The sequence below is a fragment of the Haemorhous mexicanus genome, chromosome 6 (genome assembly GCF_027477595.1).
Source record: "Haemorhous mexicanus isolate bHaeMex1 chromosome 6, bHaeMex1.pri, whole genome shotgun sequence".
Lineage (NCBI taxonomy): Eukaryota > Metazoa > Chordata > Aves > Passeriformes > Fringillidae > Haemorhous > Haemorhous mexicanus.
In genome coordinates, this window is record NC_082346.1 from 59,321,857 (window position 1) to 59,344,646 (window position 22,790).

At 39.6% G+C, this 22,790-nt stretch overlaps 1 protein-coding gene across 3 annotated transcripts in view; it reads right to left on the minus strand.

Moving 5' to 3' along the window:
• The window catches only part of SYNE2 (spectrin repeat containing nuclear envelope protein 2), a 177,375-nt gene that overhangs the window by 124,083 nt on the left and 30,502 nt on the right, over window positions 1-22,790 (minus strand). For 2 of the 3 annotated variants that reach the window (XM_059850504.1, XM_059850503.1), the window contains exons 1-4: window positions 3,510-3,682; window positions 2,914-3,064; window positions 1,166-1,764; window positions 328-507 (exon numbers count right to left, since the gene is read on the minus strand). In XM_059850504.1, coding sequence (XP_059706487.1) covers window positions 328-507; window positions 1,166-1,764; window positions 2,914-3,064; window positions 3,510-3,667 — 1,088 coding nt within the window. In that variant the 5' untranslated portion in view covers window positions 3,668-3,682. Of the gene's footprint in view, window positions 1-327; window positions 508-1,165; window positions 1,765-2,913; window positions 3,065-3,509; window positions 3,683-4,509; window positions 4,634-5,225; window positions 5,345-5,941; window positions 6,018-6,261; window positions 6,474-7,110; window positions 7,267-7,424; window positions 7,551-8,467; window positions 8,642-8,892; window positions 9,052-11,267; window positions 11,442-12,693; window positions 12,859-13,023; window positions 13,212-13,370; window positions 13,462-14,993; window positions 15,151-15,847; window positions 15,961-17,839; window positions 18,005-18,841; window positions 18,980-19,716; window positions 19,819-20,539; window positions 20,641-21,083; window positions 21,281-22,790 lie in introns of those variants that run through there. The other variant, XM_059850505.1, reaches the window with a different exon arrangement.

Below are 22,790 nucleotides of genomic sequence, written 5' to 3' on the forward strand. Positions count from 1 at the left end.
ATTTGTCTTTTCTTTTTCAGTGTGCTGGCAGGAAATTCACAGCAAATACAGAAGACACAGCATTCCCTGCAGCAGCCAGGTTTTCTCCTGGATGCCAATTAAGTCCAACACATCACTGCATACCTGCTAAATGATGGGACTGTGATGCTTTAAAAATATGCAAGATTCATGAGCTTTGGCTGCAAACTTCCACATGCAATTCTTGGTTTAATGGTAGCTTATGTCTCCACTGTACCTTTAAGGTATAGTCTAGGGCTTTTTTTCTGTTTGAATTCACAAGCAAACTTCTTGAACAGTATTACTTTAAAATGCAATTTCCCTCCTTACCATTCAGCAAGCAAGAGCTTTGTATCCTCCCATAACCTCTCTGTAACTCTGCACTGCTCATTTGCTTCCACTGCTTTCTCCTCATTGATCTGTGGGAGCTTATTAGCAATTTCTTGCATAGATTTCATTTCAGCAGCAGCACGATCCAATTCCTTTTCCAATTCTGTTAATGATTTTATCCTTTATTAGAAAAAAAAAATGAAATACAGTCTTATATTAAAGTAAGCCTTTGATTTGGTTCACAATGTAATTATTAAGTTCCCTAGAAATTCATCCTGAGCTCCACATACTGTATTAAATGACATCATAAAAAGTCTAATTTGGTCTTCAATTCATGTAATCTGACACAGGCCCTCAGATGAGTTATGCTGACCTCAACACTGTGAGAAAATAATCCAAATTCTGAAGGGCAGTTGGGTCTGTATGAACACAGTGAAATTAATTTGTATTAAAAGGCAAGTGCAGCCTATCTTACACTGCAGAGCTTCAGATCAGGTGCATCAGTGCCCAGCTAGGGGACCCATCTCCCTGTCTGACAGTTTTCTTACTGAAAACTAAGATCACAATAACCCATCTACTATTTTTTCTTCCTCAATGCTGCTTCAAACACACACACATACATAAATACATAGAAATATATATGTACATATACATGAGTTTGAAAGAAAAAAAATGGAGAAGGCTTCCTTTTTTAGGCTGTGATGGAACAAATAAAACAAACTCACAGTTACTGTCAATGCTCTACAAATACTTCAATTTTCAGTGCTCTCCTGCAGAGGGGACCCAGGCTGACTCCACTGATATTATGAAATTTAAAGAGCTTTAAAAAATAATTCACCTTTTCTGAATAGCTGGAATTGTTGGATCCTTCAAGCCTATTTTGTTGATTCTGTCCTGTAGATCCTGAATGGTTTTAAGGAGCTCACTGTTTTTTCTGGAAAAAGTCTTGTATAAGTCCTTTTCTTCTGTAGGCACCTGCTCACTTGAGGGATCATAAATGGCATTTAGCTTTTTAGATAAAGCCCGAACAAGTTTTTCACACCAAGTCTTTCTCCCATGATCATCATCTTCCAGACAGATATGAACACTCTTCAGGCGCTCATCCAAACATTTGGCCTCTTCTGCCAGATGAGAAACTTCCTGTGCAGCCTCCCTCAAAGCTTTTCCCTGCATTTCAGGTTGATCAGGGGGATCTGGGAGAGATGTGATGCAAGTCTGGATCTTCCTCAGGGAGGCCAAAAAAGCTTCCAGATCTTTAAGGACAGCCTCACGGATCTGCATTTTATGGCGCATTTCTTCAAGCTGCTTTTGACAGTTAATTACAACTTTTCTTGCAGCTTGCAGGTCTAATGGATTAACTTCATCCCCTGTTGAACTGCCCAGGTGTTCCAATTGTTTGCACTCTTCAATCTGACTTAATATGGATCTCTGCAGCATCTGAAATTTAGAAAATGACCAAAAGTGTTAACAAGTGAAAGAAAACATATATCCTGCATTCAAGCTGAACCTATGGCTGAAAAACAAATTATAATAGCAGTAAAAAAGTATGCTAAACAGGATGGGTAAGATAGAAAACCTATTCTGGATTTTAGTGGAGGAAAGAAAAAAGAACATAATCAAAATAATCAAATAAAATAGTATTCCACACACAGGGAATTTGTTCAACACTACAGAAAGCTCAAGACTCCTTCCTGCAATCAGACAAGAAGATGATGATAGTCCTGGGACTGAAAGCAGCAGGCTCCCACAGCAGGACATCAGCCAGAGCACAGGCAGCCACAGAGATATTTATTACTCTGCCATCTTTCAGTTCTTCATGCTATACTTTTGGAGCAGACTTCCATGCATTTAAAAATCTCCTGGTACAGCCTGCAGGGCTCTCTGGCTGCAGCCCTCAAAGAGCAGCGTGTCAGGGCTGTGAAAACCCAGATGTGCAGAGAGCTGGGCAAAAATTCTGGGCCCTTGCAGCCAAAACTGGTCAGACAGAGCACACATGCTGTCTGCCCTACAGCTTGAGAGACCTAAACCCTACTTCATTGGAGAGCCAAGGGCAGACAAATGCAAACTTTCAGTTCTGGGTGGCTGTCAGAGTGCTCAGCCCAGAGGACAAGCCAAGAATAAAAGAGAATTCACTCTGCCCAGTGGACCAGGGCCTGGGCATCAGATATTGATAGCAGGTGAACAATTACTGCACCCACACTGAGCTTCCAAACCCATCCTGAGCCGTGCTCAGACCCTGCAGCAGATGTGACACAAGGTAGCTTGGCTGAGCTCATAAATAAACAGTGCATTACGTGCATGACTCCACAAAATGATATAAAGCCAGGTGGGAACACCACAAATCTGCATCAAAAAAAAAAATCCTAACCTACAATGAAATGTTCACAACAATGGCTTTCACAGCAGAACCTACTGAGGGTCCCTGGCTTGCTCTACAGGACCAATAATTGCTATTACAGATTTTAGAAGGTTTGGGAAGTCTTATCAGCAGCCCCAACCTCCTGAGTGAAAACCCCATGAAGTTCTCTGCTTCCTAGATATTAAAACCTATCCCTGCTAGGGTGTGGTCTCTGCATCTTCCCTTACCTCCAGTTCACTAACAGGAAGGTCCCTGTCCATCAGAGTAAACAGGTGGGTGTACTTTTTCTTCAGCCATTCATCTACTAATCGACAGACAAAGATGGATTGATATTCTGTTTCCAAAACAATTTCCACAGCAGCCCTTAAAGAATTTGCTCTGAAAGAAAGGTAACAAAACATGAACTGGGAAAGCAAGCTAGAAAAGACACTAAATATTTTTAAGAACAAAAAGCCACAAAAATAATGCAACTTTCTAATAGATCTATTCCCCCCCCTTCCAAGGTCAGAAGAGTTTTTCTCTGATTAATGAGAAAAGCAATGTGAATCACTGTGAATTTAACCAAAAGATGAAAGAAAATAACAGCAATAAATGGGAATATTGCACAGTTATGTCACAAAGATCTGTCTCTGATCTTCTTGGGGAGACTCACACTATCATCCATGTGTATATGAATAAAGAAAAATTAAGAACAGCTTAATTTTTTGCAATGAAGAAAAGGTTAAAAATGTGCAACTATTATCTGGAACACACATTATTCTCTTCACAACGTACACAATTAGTTACAATTCCTTAGTTAATACCATAAAGTGTTATTTTATACCTGATACTTATAATATCCTGAAGTTCTTCCCACTCGCTTTGTAGCTTGTTTCTTGCCTCAGAGAGAGCAGCCTGCTGCACTTCAGACACAAGATTTTCTAAGGTAGATGAGATCTTTTCCAATTCTTTCCAACCAGACCTGAATTCCATGTCTATCATTGTCTAGAAGACAAGCAGTTCTAATGCATTAATATGATCCTGTACTTCCCATTGGACATTTCATAAAACTAGTCACAAGAGTCTCTACAAAAACAGGGAAAACATCATCTGAAACTAAGAGTATCTACTGCTTTTTTTCCCCTTCAAGACCCAGCTTTTAGCTGCCTGCAAATTTCCAGTAACATTTTACAGTGACAATTTCCATGTCAGATCTATGCCTTGGCTACATTTTATAAAAGGGTCACTAAATAACGGGCCAGGCATTCTTACCACAAGAATGAAAATATCTCCACCTAGCTATGTTCAGAAGAAAAACAAATGTAGAACTGAACCAAGTTCTGAGATTTTTGATAAGGCTTTGTAGTCCTTTCAAGAAATGCCATGAAAAACTGCAGTAATAAACTTTTCAACATTAACTCTGTGCCTTTTGCTGTCGCCTTAAGGATCTCACAAAGCTAACCAAGTTTTATGTCTCCTGGAACAGCTCCATTCTGCACAAACACCACTTGGTGGTTCAACTCTGATGACTCCTGCAGCCCTGGCCATCTCTGCTGACAAACAAAAAGCTCCTTTCTGCAGTTTTTTCCCATTACACCGATTTCAGCCTGCAGAAAACAAACCCAGAGCCACCAGTTTCTTCTTTCAGCAACACCTGCAAAACTCCAGTGCTAGGCAGCAATGCAGTTCTGGAAAATCCTAAATCCTTGATTTCCCTTCTTCTAACACATATGGTTGCAAGGATGCTGCTTTTCCCTTGGATATATGTAACAGGGAAGTGAGTGCTCTACATGAGAAAGTAACAATTTAGGCACCAGGTATATTTTTAAAAGATGAATACTTGCCTCTAGTTCAAACAACTTAAACTTAAGGGATGAAGTGTCTTTTATTTCATCAGTAAAGTCAGATGCTACTTTATCTCTGCTGTGTCGTAGAAGCTCCTCCAGGTTACTTCTCTGTGTGTTAAAGCTAAGGAAAGATGCAAACACTTTCAGAGAGAATATTACTTTTAATTAAATGGAACATCTCAGGGTATGGGACTCACTGATCAACAGAGTACCATAAAAAATAAGCACAGTCTATTGCAAATACATATTTTATTTAAGTCCAAAATGAATGAATAATGCATAAATGAGCAACATATTAAACAGATTGCTCATATGGCTTATCTTCAAATCTAAATGCCAGCCTGCATTCTCTAAATTCAGTTTTACAAAAGTAAAAATGTCAGTTCTCCAAAAAACTCGACATATTTCTTTATTTTGCAATGTTTGAAGTTATTAGTAAGGCAGATGCAGACTTTCCTAGCCCAAGAAAATGAGTAAAACATTCATAGCTAAAAATGTTCTTGCTACAAAATCCTAATGCTCAAAGCATTTAGTTACTGTAGCTTCCCTATGAATTACAGATCAATATTCAGTAAACTGTAGTAGAAAAAAGAACAGGGCTCTGCATAGCAAAAGTGCACCTTATGTTTGGTACATTCAATGAATTTGTGAGCTAATTTGTCTAACACAGCATCATACCTTAACAACCATGCATTTTCTCCTTTAAAAATTACCTCTCTAACAAAGCTGGTATGGCCAAATCACCATCTTCCTCAAACTTGTCTGCACAGCTTTCCCCATTGTGGTGCTTCACATCTGGTTCCAAAACTGTATCTGCAGCAGGTCTTGAGGTCTGAGTAAAAATAAAAAGGGTGACAGTGACCTCCACAATATCCTGGGTAACACACAGCAAAGCCTAACAATCATCTGTGAGCTCCTGAAGGGAGGGATTGCTTGATGTATCCCAGAGGAGATGAGAGAGGCCATTCATGAATTCAAGATGTGTTTGAACTCAATCACGAGCAAATTTTGGAATACTTGTAGCCAGCTCATTCATTCTTTTCACAGATATACAGACAAATGCCTCCAACTCTTCACTAGGACTCTCTCTGTCCTCTGAAAATTGTTCATATTACTGGGACACTACAGGGGATTTTCACTTGAACACAGCTTCCCACATAACCTTCCCACCTGAAAATGACATTTTTGCAAAATATAATTCCAGGCTGGAGGTTCACATCTTCTCAGGATGCCCAGCACTGCTGCTTGCATGGTAATTTTTATTATTTACTTAGTCTACATTCACAAGCACAATGGGGTTTGGATTTCTGATCAGAGGCCCAAGGTCTTACCACAATAAAAACAGTAAGAAAAGAAACCCTTTTTCCTCCTGGCAATGACCTGCCTTGGACAGAGCACTGTTTTCCATCAGTAAGTCTGGACATCTTACCTCCTGTACCATAAGGCTGTCAATTGCTTGAGAAGAACCAGACTCTTCTCCATTCTCAGAAGCCATAATGGAGTTCCTACAAGAACAAAATATTAAATACAAAGGGAAAAATAACTCCTAGCTCAAGGTTTAAAACAGTGCAGCTGTGATGAAGGATAATCAAACATTGTACTTGCCAGTTTATGAAACTTAATACTTTAAGTGTTTAAATGCACAGCTGGCCACAGTAATGTACTACCAAAACACATTAGAGTATCCCAAAATTTATGTGTAGAACTGATTTCTATAAAGCTACAACACCCCATGACACAGCCACCCACCCTTTCTGAGGGGGCTGTTCTTTTCCAACACGAGCCAGCAGTGCTGTGTAAGTGTCTGCCACCATTTGCTGAACCTTTTCTAGCCTTTTTTCACAGTCTGCAGTGAGTGTCTGCATCCCTGGGACAGTTTCTCCTGAGAGTCTTGCCAATGTTTTAAGGCCTTCCAAAGACTTATTAAGCTCCTTCATGCTGCCTTCATGTGAAAAAAAGGCCTAAACAAAGAAAAAACAATATAATAAGCTCATGTTAAAACACAAGGATAGGAAATTATTCTCATATATTTTTCAATACTTCCAATATCTTGGTTGAGTGCTCTTAAAAGTCTAAGCTGTCAAACCAAGGAACACACACTTATTTTCTCTTGGTTCTTTCTAAAGTAGAGCTAGAAATTAAATTAGGATTTCTGGCATCATGTTCCCAACTATATTCACAAGACTACACTGACTCTTGCTTGATTTGGAATTCATTATGTTCTACAATTTTTAATTTTGGTCCCAAGTCTTCTTCAATTTGACATCAGACAGAAGTGTCCTACTGACTACAGAAAAAGAAGTCAATTTAAAATATTTCTTGTCAATTATTATACTTCTTAGGGTGAATTCAAGATACACTAAAAATCTGGGGGGAAAAATGGAAAAAGGATACCATCTACTTAACAAGGGGTTAATTCTAAAAGTCTGCAGGCACACTAACATCTGCAGTCAAAGAAGGGAAATAATAATTTTGGTGGCCTCTTTGCTCTGTGTTTACATAACAAGGGCCCTGCTCCACAGAAAATGAACCAAAAAAGGAGGAAGAAGGACAGCAAAGCATCCACAAAGAGAGGCAGAAAAGGAGCGTGTCAGGTACCTCATGCTCCTTGATGAGTCCTTTGGTTTTATCCATACTTAGCAGTTTCTTCTCTTTGCCTAACTGCTTATTGATTTTTTTTAAAGTTGCATTAAATTTCTTTTTTTCCCTTTCTATGATGAGCTGGACATAGGATACAATTTCCTGACGAACTGCCTGCAAAATACAAAGCACGTTGTTCCCATGAGATGGTGAGACAGTGTTACACAGCAAGTAAAAACACCAGAACACACTGTGACAAGAAAAAATTTGCTTTCAAAGATGCCAGGCCTAATGAGACCAGACAGTGAATTCTCATTCCTGCATTATCTCACCTCCCATCTCCTACGAAAATCATCTTCCACCACCAGCTTCTCATGGTCAGATGAAATATTTTTCAGCAGTTCAGCTGCTTTCAAAAATTTGTCAAGAACTTTATTGTCCAGAGCATTAAAAGCTTCCTAAAAAAAAAACCAAAACAAAACCCAGACATCATAATGAAAACCAAACAGAAGTGAATGTAACTTACTTAACTAATAAAATGGCATTGGTAGCATGTAAAACCTGTGAATAAATCAATGCATACATCACATACATGGGGTGTGTGGTTCTGCTGGGGGTGGGTACAAGGGCATTCTCCATCCCTGTTTACCTGCAAAAGCTTGCAGAATCAGTGGATGATTTAAGGGGAAAAGCAGGTACTGTTCTTGTAACAACTGTCAGGGGAAAATCTGGTACCAAAGACAAAAGATGGAACTGTGCCTCTTCCCTAGGGAACACACAAGGCTGTGTTCCATGGCTGTGAGCAGTGAAAGGGTGAAAGGTCTCCATCAGCACCATGGCACCCCCAGGATGGCCTGGAATGAGCTCTGTGCCCCCGCTGGTACATGGTCACCCAGCTCTCTCTGCCAGACCAGGGAACAGAGATTTTGGGCACTTCCATCTCCAGCACCCCTTTAAGAGATCCACATTTTGAAACAGGATATTTGATTTACCAACTACTCTCTGGGAAAAGAGGAGTTCAGTATTTATAATAGCCTGCCCAAGAATTCAGGCATGTCCTTCTTGATGGGAAGCTTAATTATTGATCAGGCCAGGAAAAAAAAAAAAAAAAAAGGCTGTAGTTCTGAAAATTATGAGTTCTGATGGAATGATGGAGTAATTTAGGACAGGGCACTGAATAAACTGCCATATAGATTTATGTTTATTCATTCAAGTTTTCTGCTAAGTTAATGTAAGTGCTAAATCAGAGAACTGAGCAAAGTATTAACAGCTACCAAAAAAAAATAAAGGTCAGTATTTTTCTTACTTCAGACTTTTAGAGACCATAGAGCCCTCAGAAGTACTCAAATTCAGCTGGTTCAGAACACAAACCCACCTCATATCTTGAAACACACTCTTCAGGACTTAATTTTTGACTGACAAGTTGCACAGCCTTTGAAATGGAAGCCTCAAGTTCTTTCTGGGATTCTTCAAAATTGAGCAAAGCCTCCTTCTCTGAGGGTTTCTTCTCAGATTTGGACAAGATGTTGTTCAGGTCACCCATGACAGCCTTGGAAGAAAGAGACTTTTCAGAACACACCTGAGTGTCAGTAATTACACAGAGTTATTGCTCCATAACATCACTCAAGTTTTTCAAGTTGAGATACTGATCTTGGAAATGTTCTAGATTTTGCCCTGACAAGAGTCTGGGAGACTGATTCCAATAGTACAGAACCTTTTCTATTTCACATGACTGACGAAGAGTTTTCCATATTCTGTATTGGTAAAATTAGAGACATCTGTGTGTTTATAAACAAGTACCTCTACTTTGTCTCTGGCTTCTTTAATTCGTGCCTCCAGCCCAGTGGTGTGAGAATGCTGCTGAAACACCTGACTTGAAACATTCTGCCTCAGGGATTGCAGTATCTCTTCTGCTGCCACAACTTGGTCTTGGCACGAGGATCCTCTTGCAGCCAAACTCTGGTTTGAACAAAAAGCATTAGAAGCCTTTACAAGTGTTTATTTGTCTTTTTGTTTAAACAAACTGAGTGAAAAAGCCAGCCTTGATCATGGAGGGCTGATCTTTGGTAAAGGAAAGCCTTACATTCCAGTTATGGTCAGTGTACTGCACTGTAAAATCTCTGTGTGGAGAGAAAGAAATTTGCTGCCATCCACAGGGGATTCTGTTTGCTGAAGCAATTTCTTTCTGTCAGTGCAACACCTCCTCTGTCTTTGCCACAGAGCCAATCAGATGTGTTTTTAAAACGTGCTCTCCCATCCAAGCAGTTTCCCAAATGAAACCACACATTTGGATATGCAGCATCTATCTGATCATGAAGTCATCCACAGTGAGCACACACCAAGGCTCAGATCTCCTTGTAGTATTCAGCACTGCAAGGCAGGAAAGCAGCTGGATGCCCTGCATGCAGGAGTAGTGTGCCATGTCTGAATACATATCATGAAAAGTCCTTATTAGAGCTGTTTCTATCTATGAATATTCATCATGTTTCTCCTGTCTGAAGTTGTCAATTACCATTCTCCTAATCAAAATCAGAGCTTTATTCTGGATCTTGACCTATTGCACTGCAGGTAGCGAGTGACCTGATCTCTCCTGCCCCCAGACATGGAGGGACAATGCCAGCCACGTGTTTGGAGGCTGTATTTTAGGGTGTCCTTTGTTATTTCATGGGGTTTTTTTACAAACTAGAGTCACATGGTAAAATGAGACTTGTTTCATAAACATATACCTGTGACTACAAAAAGATCAACTGATCCTTTTCATCTCTCACACTCCCAAATCTGTCAGGTAAATGTTGCAGCAAAAAGAGACAGGACTTTTGATTCTTTCTGCAGAAAAGCTGAATTTTTATTGTATAGTTCATATTTTCATAAGAATATCAGAAGTCACTGTGTTCAATCTAACTGGTCAACCGATACTCAGTTTACTGGTTGGTAAATGGCTAGGGGGTATGTTTATCAAACTTCTCTATTTTTGGTTAGTTTACATATTTTCTTCACGGATTCTCATGGGACAGACTCTTTGTTTTTGTAGGTGTGAAAAGTTCTCTTACCAGAATAGATTTTTGTGTCAACTGATTCTCGTTTTCATGATTTTTTCACATGGGAACTTACAAGCTAGCTGCTAGCTTAGCTAGAGTAGTAGGGCTTAAACTATTTTTTTTAACAAGGCTTTTCTTTTGTAAGGCATTACCTATATGCAACAGCTAAACACTCTGCAAGAAGGCACAAAGCACGAGAAAACTAACACAGATTCTAGTGCACAGTTACTGCATATAAGTTATATGAAATAAAGAGTATTTCTGTTTATTTATAGCAGTTACACAAAGGAGTTTCAATGAAACCTCCTGGTGGTCACCTCCACACCATTAGGTTACACAGGCCCTGTTGTAGAAGTAGTAAAGGCAACATAAGACAGTAGTAAAGGCAACATAAGAAGTGTTTCAGCTTTTTCAGTGTAAATCTTGGCACCTTTATTCTGTCTCACCTTCATTAGCAAGTGAAGAAAATAAATCAGACTTTGTATTGAAGCTGAGTTATATACACAGATTTTCACCTGCCATCTGCTGGGAGCTGGGGGTAATCCCAGGCAGAGAGACGTGGGAAAACACAGTGACAAGTGGAATTTATTCTTAGAAATTAATTTGTGCTCTCTGAGGATATTTCTAACAACTACCTATGAGATTCCCAAATTACCCCATGTGCTGCTGAAAATACTTCAAGTATCCCAATTTTTGATGGGTAAGCCTTGAATACAGCCAAGGTGTCCCAAACCTCCTCCCTGCATTGGAGAGTAGATGATACAAGTCCTGTGTGACCAGGGGAACTACTCAAATTGGCAACTTGCAGAGCTCTGGTCTGCTCCAAGTGCTCTGCTGGACAGGAGTAATTAATAGCACTCAAGAACAAGCTGCTGATCAGTGGCACCAACAGAATTTCATTGGCACCTGCTGGTCATGTGGACACACTGATGGTGGAAGATTCACTCACAGCTCATCTGGGAGTGATCCTGAGAAATAACAACAAGGCACAAGCACTGTCTTGACTTTTTACAAGTATTACAGCACAAAATCCACATTAAGTTCTGCATCACTGATGATGCCTCATTTTACCCCAGCCACAAATCCATGCTGCAAGATGAGAATCTGAGGATCAAGTATTTTAAGCAACATTTTCACCTGCAAATGTTCCTCCAGCTCAGGTTCCACAGGCTCCTCGTGACTGATCTTGCTAAAGAGATGTCCCATCTCTGCTGCCCAGCTGTCCACGCCTCCAAGGAGCTCTTCAATTTTCTCCAGGCTCTCTAGAAGCTCTGGGGTCTCTTCAGCAGCATTTGTGCTCTCTTCTCCAAGCTATCAACAAAGAGCAAGGTAAGATGTTCACTCCCATCATCTTCCCACTCCTCCAACACAGCCACCACTTGGGTCATTTCCCAGCATTAGCACTCAGCAGGGATCAAAGGGGAAATAAATGCTAAACATATTGATAAATAAACCAAGTGAGGCTCAGTTCCTCAGCCCTGAGGGCAGGTGGGACAGCACAACCTGTGTCCACATGGCTTGTCCCCTTGTCCCCTCCCCTATTAGCAGCAACCCTACTATGGAGAAAACTCCTGGGCTGCAGCATTCCCCAGCCCACAGCAGGGAATTGTTCAAGAACAGCAGCTGGTGTTGGTCAAATCAAGATCAGGAAGTGTGCTGACATTAATGGAACTGGCAGTCACAGGCCAGAGCTCAAGTATTTGGTCTTGCATTTTATATTAAAAAATAAATATTATATATATGATAGCCATAATGTCCAAACAATGCCACAAAAATAACTAGGGAAGTCCTTAAGACCTTAAACAGGCTTCTTGCACCTCACTTATCTGATTCCTCAATATATTTCCTTGAAGCATCTCTTATTAAGGGTTTTTCTAGCAAACTCTGGATTTCCCTCACCCTTTGATTGCTTCCTTTGATTTTACTGCATTCTCACTAAGCTCATCTCCTACAAAAACATAGCAGTAATTTTTTGCCACCATTTACTGTCACAGCAGTAGCTTTAATAAATGTCAATGAAAGGCTCAACTCAGAAAATTAAGAGTTCTAATATTCCCAGGCAGAGTGAAAATGTCATTCTTGTGAAAGCACTCCAGGGACTGTAATATGTATAACATTAGGCAGGTTGTATAGGGATTTACAGCAGCCTAAAAACCTGTCAAGTGAGTGGTGAAAAGTTACACAACCTTACAAATATCTATGCAGAAATAATTACTTTCTACCAGCTAAGACAGAGTCTGTAAAATTTAACACAGGTAAATTGATTACTTCCACCCCGAGCACTGAATTAAGAGCTTCAGCCTGCAATAAGATTTCCTTTTGTAAGTGGCTTAGAGATTTCAATTTAAAAATTGAACATTTTCCATCCTGTTATAATGAGAATTTTACTGAGCCACAAAGATTAAGAATGGGATGCTGCTGTGTACTCTGTTCCTCAAGCTTTAAAACTGGCAACCTTGAGATGACTGGAAGATTGATCAATCTCTGATTAGCAAACTGGTAAATCTAGAAAAGATTACTTTGAAGGCTGCATGGCAAAGAGTAACAGTAACCTGTAACTCACAAAGTGTGTCCTCTTGATGAACTTTGCCCATCTCCTGTTCAGTTTCTTCAGCTCTTTGGCAATATTTGATCCAACTTGCTCTTTGCTGACTTCAATGAGATGGTTTCCAGCTTCATTTAAGGAACCATGAATCGAATTCCTCTTTGCCAGGACCTCAGCAGGGATCTAGACAGAGGCATTGAAATAATTTTAAGCAGAACCCTGTCAAACATTTATTTCCAAAATGAAAAGCAGAAAAGCAACAACAGCAGCCACTGTTGAGATTTAATGTTTTTCTTCCAGAAGGCTTTGAAGTATCTCTGTCAAACAAAGAGAAATCCAACCATGTACCTCTTTTGGATCCTCATTTCTGTTTTCTTCCAGCCATGTCTTTAGTAAGTGGATGTTTTCTGTGTAATTACTCCAGGAGGACAGGACTTTCTGTAGGGTGGTGTTTACATTGGAAATATACTCTTTACATGTAGAAATCTTTGACTCCACTGTCTTCAAAAGTTTGCTGATTTCATGAGGATCTCCAGCTAGGACGTGGAATAGGGATTATTGTTATATATTTGGGAACAGAGAGGTTAATTAAACAGAAACACTGCTTATATGGAACAGCAGATGGAATTAAAACTGGTGGCAGCACTTTACTTCAAAATAGAGATCTTCATATCAACTTATGTGCATGAGCTTACCCAGGTCAGGACCACTTATGTTCTTCAAGTCTTCACAGATGTGGGTAGCAGTGTCTAGTTGTGTTTCAAGTTTCTTTTCTTCAATGAAATTCTGCCCAAAGTGAAAAGTAATTGATATGGGTATTTGCAATATAAACCTACAACCTACAGGTGAAATGTAAACTGAGCAAAGCCCACCCAGCAACTGAGCTGCACCCTTTAGTCTGAAACAAACTTGTTCTTTTACTCTGCTTGTGCAGAGAGTAAAGTAAATAGAACTATGAATACCTGAATGCCACTGCCTGAGCCACAGCCCTGCATGAGTCAGGACTGCTTACTTCAAAAAGTTACAGCCCCAGGGCAATACTGAGAAATGGCATCTAGAACAAGTCAGGCAGAATTTAGTCACATAAACCAATATGTGATGAAAGCAGAAGGTGGGCTTCCCTGCATGCACAGAAACATTGAGGTGCCTCATTTCCGACAGATCAAAATGAACTGGGGATGGAGAGGGTGAAAGAGGAGGAAATGGGAGCAGAGGAGGAGATGTGTGTGCACAGGGAGTGAGGGTTGATCCTCAGCCCCTCTCTGAGCTGATCTCACTCCAACACTCCCCACTTATACAAATGTCTTACCCAGCAGGGTACAAAACAACCTCTCTTGTGACTGTGACAAGCCTGGGCCCTAAACCTTAAACAAGCCCTAAACTCCCTGGCAAAGCTCTGCATTCTATCAGCCTGAGCAAGACCATGAGCCACAACTGTAGAAACAACATGATAATAAGTATTTATGAAACCAACTGAACCAACAAACTCAGCACAGATTAACTCTGCACAACCATCTCACCACAGGGTGAGGCTGACACTGCTCAGGAAATTGCTATTTTATACAACCTATTGTTGCCTCCTTCTACAGTACTGAGGCTGGTGAAATTCCCACTAATTTAACTGTGCATTTGCCAGTCTGAAAATCCTCTGACAAAGTCCACTAAGATGGAATTCACAAGGAATCCCATTAACCAGAGATGGGGAAAAACTGGAGGCATCAGCATCTTCACCTCTGCCTTGGTCAGTATTTGGGGCTGGGCAATCCATGCCCTCCTAAAAGCCTACATGTGGCATCAGTTTCATAACTTGTGTCCAGAAACTGAGCTAAGCATAAAGTGTAATAGTACAAGACAAGTCATATTCACCACAAAGCATAAGGAAGTAAAGAGGCTGGGAAAAGGAACAGGCAGCAGTGTGAATAATGGCTGGTTTTGAAGGAAGCAACTATTGAACTACCCCAGAGAGGGTTCTGTGGATTGGAGCTAGGGAAGGGCTACTACAGCTGGCTCTATAAATAATCTAGAAAGAAAGAAATCTTCACAATAAAGAATAAAAGAGGGCAGAGAGAAAATCACAGTCATGGCTCGCCTTACTTCTCCAAACTGAAGAAAGAAATCTCATTCAAAGCAAAATGGAAGATTTTGGGGGCAAGGAAAACTTCTAGGGAAGTCTACCTGCCCTTCTTTGAATAAATCTGAGATTTCACCAGTCCACCATGCTTCTACCAACTATAATATCTTCAGATGACATAAGACTGAATCAAAGAGAGCTGGGAAAGAATTACCATCAGGGTGTGATACATATATTTGAAACTTACATTCCAATTTTCCAGCAGTGACTCCACAGACTCTTTTGCCCCATATTTCACATCCCAGATATTGAGCTTTAACTTCACCTCATTGGCAATGGCTGAGCACAGCCCATAGTGGTATTCAAGAAAAGTGCTGGGGTTTGTAGAACGAATATTGCTAAATCTGCAAACAGAAAATAGTTCCAAAAGTTTATTCAAAACCATTGGATACAAAAGGCATTAATGTATCAGGATTTTATCCTGAAAATAATCAAAATTACATCTATGTAAACTTTTTTTTTCTTATGACAGGAATTAATAGATAAGATAGCAACAGTTCATTTTTTAAGCAGCAACAATTGAGCAGTCAATGTTATCTGCTCAATATATGAAAAACCTTAAATGCCCAAAAAAAGGGACATCTGCCACCTGTATGTCAAAGCATCTCAGGTTATGGATACAGATTCACTGGTCATTTTTTTAAATATCCTCCAACAGATATTTGGGGTAGTACAAGCTATAGATTACAGTGATTTTTAATGGTGGAAATAAAAATTTAGAGAATCCCTGCCACCAGGGAAATTTTTACATTGAAAATATTCGAGTTTCCTATCCCTAGTGGTTGTTTCATATCCCCACTAGCAAAGGGCATCTGAAAAGGTCCTGTTAATGAGCTCTACTCTGTACACACAATTAAACATTCATTGGACCAATGAGAGATCCCTGCCTGCTCCACTTGACAGTCAGCCTGTGTTTAGGTTAAAAATGCTCTTTTTTTTTGCAAGGCATGGATAAATTATGTGCTTTGTTCAGAACACCAGAGCCAGTCAATAGCAGAGCTAGAATACAACATGAAGTAGAGGTAATTTGAGCATCACAACCTTCTTTTCATTTCCTCTAATTTTTCAGGCAAGACTAGTGGCATATTCTTCTCATCTTCATTCTTAAATGACTGAAGGGTGTCCAAGTGAGAATCAAAACAATCCATCAAGCCCTGGGGAGAACAAGACACAGTAAGCCATTCATTTTGATCTAGAGTATTTCATCTGGGAATCTCCAACTCACCTGCTGTTAGGGAAAGAACTATTAAGAACTAGTCAGCACAAGACAATCTCCCAGTGTCTTTACTCATTAAAGTGCAATAAAAGGATTTACCTAATCACCTTCTGAAGTGCATATTAAGTGCAATATGACCTGATTTCTCTTATCACTGTGCATCTACTTAAATATAAGGACCACAGACCTTACACTACTCCAGCTATCAGTTTTTTTCACAATTTCACTATCATCCCTATGAGAAAAAAGCATCATTGTAACAACTTCAGGGTATTGAGCTGTTCTTTGCTATCCCTTAGCAAAGACTGACAGCAAAACCTGTTGAATAAATCTATTATGTCACCTTCTCCATAGTTCATTTGACTGCTCTATAGGTGTGTCTAACACCAGGCTGACAGGGTATCAAATTAACCATTCAATGGCCAGTGTCCCATGACTGAGGGAATATTTCACAGGCATGTGTCTCAGCACCAAATTCCCTACCTGAAAATAAAACATAAAATGCATTGCACAGAAGAGAAGCCTATTTCTCAGTGGCATATAAAAAAAAAGCTGTAAGTTCATTTCTATGTTATAAAATCTGCCACAAAGCATGTTAATGGAAATGCCTAATCCTGGGACAGCCCTCAACCATAAAAATAGTGCACAGATTTTTAACACTGGATTTTGTAATCTTAACACTGTATCAGTCAGACAGTTATGAGCATTGGTGGATAATGTCCTAGACCTTAAGTAAAATTTGCATTATAAGGTACCACCTTGCCAATATGATCCCTACACACAACATACTGAAAGGGGAAAAAAATTTTAGCAGGATGTCTTCCCATCAAGAAAAGAGGATGTGGCAGAAATTAAGCATTAATGTGTTTCTTCTTCTGAAAGAATGACATCATTTTATCTATATATTTAATGGGGAAAAAAATGCCTTAAGAAATCATTTCAGTCTCTATCTTATTCTTAAAAATGCTTTAAGTACTTAGGTTGCACAACAAAAATATTTATCAAATGGCTAAAACTGACAAAGCTGTTACCAGTTAAAAAGCCATCCCTCCTATCAGGAACTGACTAGAAACAGTACAACAGAGTGGTGTTATTAAGCCACTTGCAAGAACCTCCCCAGCCCATTCTTTCAAAGCCTCTTTAAGGACAATGGCACAAAATGAGCAAATTTGTTTATAAAAAACCCAAGTATGGCATTATGATCACCAGCCAGGCATCAACACATATACTCCTTCAGAACTTTCAAATTCAAAAGGATGTTTAAACTATTATCTCTGCAAATATTTGAAGATCAGAATAAATAACTTGCATGGTACAAAGGTATCAAAATATCCTTGCCTTGAATGGAACTACAGAGTGATTCAGCAAATATTTAACTTTAAACACACAAACTTCTTGAACTATTTAACTTTTAAACACACAAACTTCTTGAACACCCTGGAATGTAACCTTAAGCTCAAGTGCTTTTCTGAATAGGTATGCATTAAGTATAGATTTTAAGATAAAGATGCAATTATCCTGTGTTATTACTTAACAAACAAACAAGTTGCAGGAACCACATTAAAAAGAACAGCATAATTTACTCATTCAGGCAGTGCTCAAATTTAATCTCTCCCCAGTGAAGTCTGAAACCTGCCTTATAGACCCATGCAGTTATTTAATTAAACTCATAATTCTTCAAAGGTATGTTCAGAAGAGCTTTTCATCTTCAGAAGACAAACATATGCACACCACTTCCCAAAATGTCAAACAGCAATTCCATAACAAGTGCTTTGCCAGGTCAAAGTGAAGCACAATTTCCTTTGTGATCAGCATACCTTAAATATTACAATTATTTCTCTGAAGACAGACATTGCTTTGAATGGGTCCTGTAAATCAGGCAAATCTTCTGCCTGCAGACGTTCCACCTCCTGGAGCCAAGCCTCAATGCTATCCAGAGGGGAGGGCAACATCTGGTCCAGCTTTGCTTTCCACTCGTTAATCTTTAAAAGGAAAACAAGTGGATTAAATCTCTCACTATTATTTTCTTCCCCATCTCCAAGATGCTGATACAAGCTGCATAAGCTGGTGCTCAAGACATCCCAGGAACCCACTCCCTCATGCCTCCCACTGTTCAAAAAAAATAAAGTTTCCAGTGAAGTCAGCTAAAATCAGCCCCATTTACCTCAAACCCAGGTTTGCTCCCAGCCCATAACCTCTGCAACACCACAGAGAATGAGGCATGACTATCCTTTGCTGGTGACCATCCCAAGGCCCAGAAACAGGAAAATTTATAGTGAACTAGTTGCAAAAGTAGGGGGGGGAAATAGAGATGAACAGCTTACTGTCTGTCATGGGGCTGACAGGGGAACATCTCTTCCACAAACAACAATTCCCAGCATGGCCCTAAATATCCCAATTTGAGCCAACACAGCCAACCTCACTGCAAAGCACTGACCAACCAGGCCCCACTAGATCAGTATCTGTGCTCTGAGCCATAACTGTGTCCCAAAATAACCTTTTAAGCATAAAAGGCCAAAAACTTTGATCAGAAGAGTGTTTTGAGATAACCAGATACATTTTCCAGGGATTTTTGAGTCTTGAGGCTCAGGAGGCAGAAGGGTAACACACAAAAGTCACCTTCTGCCACCTCTTGGGCACTGAATGCCACTCAGACTGACTGGACTTCAGGTTCAGGGTCAAACTTCTTTTATCATCCCAAATAAAGCATCATGTCCCCACTTTTCCCAGTGTGAGTTCCTGGGGTAGACTTAGGCTTCTTCATCCATCCGACATGCTCATGCTGGTGTGGGGGTGAGTGAAAGAGAAATGCCTCTGACCTGAGAGATGACTTTATCCCACTCTTCCCTCATCTGTTGCTGGCCTTCACTCAGCTCAGCTTCACCCCTTTTTGATGACAACACGGGCAGAAAGGGGATTTTCTCTTGGTTAAATGTTTCCATAAATGACATCATTTCCTAGAGATAAAACAGAGAGTAATTCACAGAAGATGTCAGATGGAAGCTCAAGGAGCCAAGTCCTGCCTTTGAACACACTGGTATGAGTTCCATTAACTTCAAAGGGTGTGATGCATGCAAAGGCAAGACAGCAAGAGGCATTCTTGTCTCCAGGCAATATTTGGGTCTGAAATTATAGGTGCTGTTCCATAAGTCTGTATTTAACATAATGTCAGTGCAGTGAGAACACAGTTCTCCCCTCCCAGCAAGAGAAAGGGAAAATTCCTCCTCTCACAGTTCCCCATGGGCCACTTTATTACAAACTCCGGCTACAATAAAAGCCAAATAAATTTTACTGCAGCACAACCTAGAGCCAGCAATTCAGCCACTCCTCTACAACATGAGCTGGGTAAAACCTACTGTTGTAATTAGCACAGAAATAGCAGAAGTAACTCTGTGAAGGGCCTACGTGCTTGAATCTTGTCCAAGTCTTCAACTACGTCAATTAATTAAGACACTACTTTACTCTTTCCAAAACCTTTGCTCAAAAATGAAATAACATCTCTCTTTCTCATAACAGACAGAATTTTAGCCTACCTTTCCCTTCAATCATATGAGGGATTTAAAAATTACATAGTCAGATTTCCAAGTTTTCTTTAAAAGCTTATTTAACACTTCAGTTCAGGCAATGAAGACGAAAAATATTAAAAACATTCACAGAAACAGATTCTTTTCACAGAACATGAAATGCAACTCACTTTGTACTTCTGGTAGTATGTTTCATTCTCTGTTTCCACCAGTAGTTTTGCTAACTTCTCCTCCTGTGCAGCCAACCAGCCCACAGCCTCTCTTACTTTCTCCTGGTAATTAGAGCAGAAAATTTCATTTTTCCATTTTGCAAGCATTGTTTTTAATTTACATTGTGCCATAAAACAACACTCATTGAGCATATGATGAAGTCCATTCAAAGCTATTGAAAAACAAATAATAATTCCTGGGGACCCTGATGAGTTTTGAGTCAGGCACTATTACATTGCAGGGACAAAGTTTTAAACCTTTGGCATCTGGATATATGAAGACATCAAAAAAAGACCTGACTGCAGTTCTACTGAAAGGAGATTATCAGCATGTGAATAAGGAATTAAACTCTCATAAAAAACTATAGAGAATACAAAATGTGGGTTTCTGGTCAGTGTTATCTGTCAGAGACAACTTCTGTCCACTTTACATGTCAACCACTAAATTTAAAACCGGTTGTTCTGTACATCTGCAAATCTGCCTTTCCTCCAATGTTCACACAGACTTCAGAGCACACATGAAGACAACCAAGCTTGAAAATGTCCTCTGCAATAGTTAAATGAAAACAAAACAACCTGCACAGCAATTCCACTTCTAGGACCAACCAAAAATCTGAAACATGGAGTTTTTTCTACCACATAGGAGCATCAGAAGGCTCAAACCAATTCAGTCCTGTCAGTAGCAGAATCAGAGGATCTGCTATGTGCCACTGACTCAGATATAAACTGGGCAAAGAAAGCACATTCATTTGAAAATGCCTCAGTGATAACCCACACAACATACCTGCATGTCTTCTTCAGACTCAGGCAAATTCTTGGAGTATTGTAGAAACTGAGCCACGTAAGTCATGATTGATTTTTCATCTGGATTCACAGTGTCAACATCTATGAGAGCCAATACAGCATTTACATAATTATGCAGCCTCCGAGGCCTGATCACATAATTACACACTATGCTGCAGTTATTAAAACACATTACCATAAACATGTTTATTTTGCAACAGCTCACTTAACATACCATTGACAGAAATTAATATGTCATGAACATTTTTTTCCTTGGGAATATTTTAATAGAACATGATTAAGTAATGAAAAAGTTTCTCCCATGAACAGTAAAGTTTCATATCCTTTCTTCTGCATATTGCTCCTGCAATTGTTGCCAATTCAAAAATCCTACAGTCCTTAAGTACAGCTGATGTTATAAAATAAAGGACCTCAGGTTTGAGCATTAGAGCAAACATCAATGTTCCATTTCAAACTTAAGCACAGTCTTATTGATCACATTAATCTCACTAATAACAAAGGTTTTTAAAAAGCTGATCATTTACCTTCAGGCTCCAGAAGCCGTGGGATATTCAGCTCCAGTTCTGCAATTCTGAAAGCCTCTTTCAGGTTTTCTTTATTGCTTCTGGCTTTTGCCTTCTCCAAATCAACCAGACCTGGCCTCAAGGTTTGGATGATGGCTAAAAAGGCCAGTCCACTTCGCCAGCTGGACTTGAAATCAGTGACACTGACAGAGCCATGCCTGTCCCGAAATGAGTGGAAACAAAATGTCAGGATATCTGAAGAAACAGGATTTAAGTACCAATTTAGAAATATAATAAAAATTCAGTAAAATGGAGTATGAACCAAATTCAAAAGCACCTCACCAATGAACTTCGCAAGTCAGACAACAACACAGCCAGTACTACCAAACACAATTCACTTATTTTACAAGATGAGTTTTTTTTTTTGTCTTCTACATCATTCTGAAGATAAAGCCTTGCTGATCCAAATCCTCTCTAAATATCACCTTTGTGCTCAACATCTATGCATTCTATGGGGTGGAAAAGCAACAAGAAAAGCACTGCAGAACATGTATTTGTCTGTAAGGACACCAAGAATGGGCATTTTAGAAAACCCAAAGCTTAAAACAAATGTATTAGTGCAGGAAAAAGTCTTCTTTTTCTCTTCATTGGCTTAGTGTCCTTAAATCATCTTTTTTTAATGTTATCAGTCTGAACAGTGCTGTGAGGTGCCCAGCCATGCAGGCCACAATGAATTCTGGGACAACTTTCCAAAAACAGCCTGTATGTTATGAGTGTGTTACAGCATGGAAAAGATGTGGGGTTTCAGGCAATCAAATTCAGTCACAAAAAAATGCCCAAGTCTTACGAGATTTGTTTCTTTACCAAAAACTACAGGATTCACTGGTAACAAAATATTTCAACGTAATGCCAGTTCAGAAATGAGACTCCAAACCAGACAGCAATATTGCTGAAAAAGAGGCAAAAGGAAGAGGAAGATTACATGGATAAAGAGCTGGTTTTGATGTGCCAATTAATCTTCTGATAAAAGACAGCTAGAAGGCAAACCTCAGTGCCATTCTACTGGCAGAAAGTGTCTGATGTGTTGATGAAGTGTGCTTCATCTCTCCACTGATGTGCTTTATCTCCCACTAATAACATGGAATATTAGTAGGGTTTTGTTAGAAAATAAAACAACCCAAAGAGCTGAGGAGAAAGAGCTGACATTACTGTAAAGCATATTTGGGAGATCCTGGAGTGAAGCAGCAGCCCTTGAAGAAAATGTAAATATCTGTATCTGCTCTAGAGTGTATGCTGTGAACAGCCCCTCCCCTGAAAGCAGCAATGCTATCTGTACATCAAGCACAATCTTGTTAGAATTAGGGACTAGGACCACCAGGATTAGCATCCTCCTTTGGGATCATGCAGTGTTTTGACAGAAAAGCATGAGTTGTAGGATTACAGAAATCCTACTTTTGCCATTAAAAAACATTACAAAATCCTTGAGACTGTGTGAATCAGTGCCAACCATGAAGATTAAAACAAGTAAATCATGGAAACATTTCACTGGACTTATCACACAGGAGCCCCTAAAAAGGAAAAGCTAAACAACTCAGATTACACTGTTGTGTTTAATTAGTAAGATGAGTTTCACTTTATTATATTTAAAGGGCTCATGTCAAAACATTTGGGGCCTGACTGATGCCGAAAGTACTGGTAACCACAACTGAAAGTTAAAGGATTTTCTGC